The 2,211-nt window shown below is 36.5% G+C and overlaps 1 protein-coding gene across 1 annotated transcript; it reads right to left on the reverse strand.

Moving 5' to 3' along the window:
- Positions 1 to 409: 409 nt before the first annotated feature.
- LOC131975998 (hepcidin-like) lies at positions 410 to 1,250 on the reverse strand. Its single transcript, XM_059338853.1, has 3 exons — positions 1,055 to 1,250; positions 884 to 958; positions 410 to 750 (listed from the first exon to the last, which is right to left on the reverse strand). Exons 1-3 carry the CDS (start codon positions 1,139 to 1,141, stop codon positions 646 to 648), a joined length of 267 nt encoding a protein of 88 aa, XP_059194836.1. The 5' UTR covers positions 1,142 to 1,250; the 3' UTR covers positions 410 to 645.
- Between the last annotated feature and the right edge of the window lie 961 nt (positions 1,251 to 2,211).

Consider the following 2,211-nt stretch of genomic DNA (forward strand, 5'->3'; position numbering starts at 1 on the left):
TTATAAAATACAGTGTCATTAGTATGGCTAAAATGTCCCCCCCTACACACACACACACACCATCCCACCCCTCCTTGTATTCCAAACTAGGAAAATATGATCAGATGGGAATCCGATCAGAAAGCATCTCACAATGTTGTGCTGTTGAAAGTTATTTTTTAATTTATTATTATCTAGGTAATATTATCTGAGTTTACAGTTTACAAAAACCCATGGTCCCTTTAAAAGCTCATGTATCATCTATAACTTACATGCTTATAGCAGGAGACGCCTCTGATACACCATTAAAAGAAAAGTTCACGCTTTCAATAGACACCAAAAAACAAAACATATCTAATGCGATGATTAAATGTTTTTCCTCTTTATTTTTCATAGTTATTGTCAAAAGAACATGTTCACACATTGTATATTAGTTAAATGAAAGTTTATTGTGAAAAGACACAGTATAGTGTGTTTGTACAGTGTGTGAATGATGCAGTTACATCACTGAGCAAATATTAAATAACACCATGACTAAATCCAGTAACATCCTCAGATATTTACAACCACAAGTACAATTGAAAGTGGTAAAATTGCTTTTGTAGAAATTTGCATCACTCATAATTTAGTTGTTCTTGTGGAAATCTCATCTTCTCGCAGGAATCTTCAGAAATCACAGCGGACACCGCACATGACCCCGTCTCGAGTCGGGTAGCAGTAAGGTGTGCATTTCATGCCTCTGCTGCGTTTCTGCCTGAAGTTCAACGGCATCTGTGTGAAAGACAAGAGACATTAGTGAAGTGTTCACCTCCAACATCATTTAGTTTCTTCTCTCTCGTTCTCTTCAAACAACATTAATTGGTTCATGGTATTTAACTTCATTTATTCAGTTAACTGAACGTACCTTCCATTCTTCTGTCATCTCTTCCTGTTCAGCAGCTGGATTGTCGTTGCTCATCAGCTCCTCTGGCTCTTGTACCTGTTGATGAATTTTGCACGTTAAGAACGACATCTTAGCTTTTTTTTAACACTTACAGCTACAAAGAAAATAAAATGAGTAAAGTCATGTTCTTACCCTAGTGATTGGGACAGCAGAGCTCTCCTGAACACAAATGAAGGCGAGCATGACGGCCACTGCAACTGCAACACTGAATGTCTTCATCTTAGGAGAGGACAGCTGGTTTAGTTGTTCAGCAGATAGAAACTAGATGTTTTCTGATCTTCTGGTGACTCTTGTCAGGTCTTTGAGTTCTGTCTGTCTGATGGTTGAGTGTGTAAAAAGCACTGTTATTTATACTCAGACTTGCTTCCAGGAATGAACTTTGTATCATGACTGACTGGGAATGGGATTGGGAATTTTTCTTCTTTCGACATTGGGCCATATTGTTTATTCCACAACAGCAAAAAAACCCATGAACTTTTGAATCCATCATATTTGATATGATGTTCTTGTCTGTATGACGGTTTTAAACTTTCAATTAAACTGTGACATTAAATCAGATACTTGTGGATGCAAGGACATGGTGCCAATGATGATATGTCACAGTCATACCTTTACCTTTGCACAATGTGCTTCCCCTGACTGTGGCTCTTTCCTTTTCCATCAAGTTGACTTATTTTTTTACCCACAACACGTCCCTTAACAACCGAACGTGCTAACCAATTGCATCACAGAGACAAGTCTGACATACAGCTGCATTTGCCATTGAATTCTGTTTGTCGCGCTTAAAATATGTATTCATTTTATGATAAGTGGAGTTCCCTAACATCCCCTGGGGTAGCTGAATATGCTAGGCAGTTTTAATTACTAACACTCAAATAACATCATTGTTAACTATTTCAGTTATTGCATAATAAACAGGACCCTGCAGTTCATAAAATAATTCATGACCCATATTTGAAAGATCTCATTTGATCAAATATGTATTGCAATAACCAAAATCCCCTGTTTGCTCTATCTGGTGGAATGGCCGACATTAAATTATTATCAAATATTATATTATCTGCCCTTTCTAACAAAAGAAAAAAGGGTGTAATTATGTGAATAATAACATTACCAATAGATATTTTCAGGTGTCATTTCATGACAGTTTGATCCATGTTTAATGAAGAAAATGTAAATGGTGTTTTGTTTTGTGACTATAATGTATTGGGAGAGCATTTAAGTGTATTTATAATAACATGATACCTAATACTTTGTCAACAGAAGAGCCAAGAGAGACAAACGAGACA

The sequence above is a fragment of the Centropristis striata genome, chromosome 8, assembly GCF_030273125.1.
Source record: "Centropristis striata isolate RG_2023a ecotype Rhode Island chromosome 8, C.striata_1.0, whole genome shotgun sequence".
Classification (NCBI taxonomy): domain Eukaryota; kingdom Metazoa; phylum Chordata; class Actinopteri; order Perciformes; family Serranidae; genus Centropristis; species Centropristis striata.

Bases quoted from the DNA above. Each gene is read 5' to 3' on its own strand.
- LOC131975998 (XM_059338853.1), bottom strand. From the start codon at position 1,141: ATGAAGACATTCAGTGTTGCAGTTGCAGTGGCCGTCATGCTCGCCTTC. The intron at 959-1,054 runs GTAAGAACATGA...ATTCATCAACAG, and splicing joins CTGCTGTCCCAATCACTAGG to GTACAAGAGCCAGAGGAGCT. The intron at 751-883 runs GTACGTTCAGTT...TCTTTCACACAG, and splicing joins AGATGACAGAAGAATGGAAG to ATGCCGTTGAACTTCAGGCA.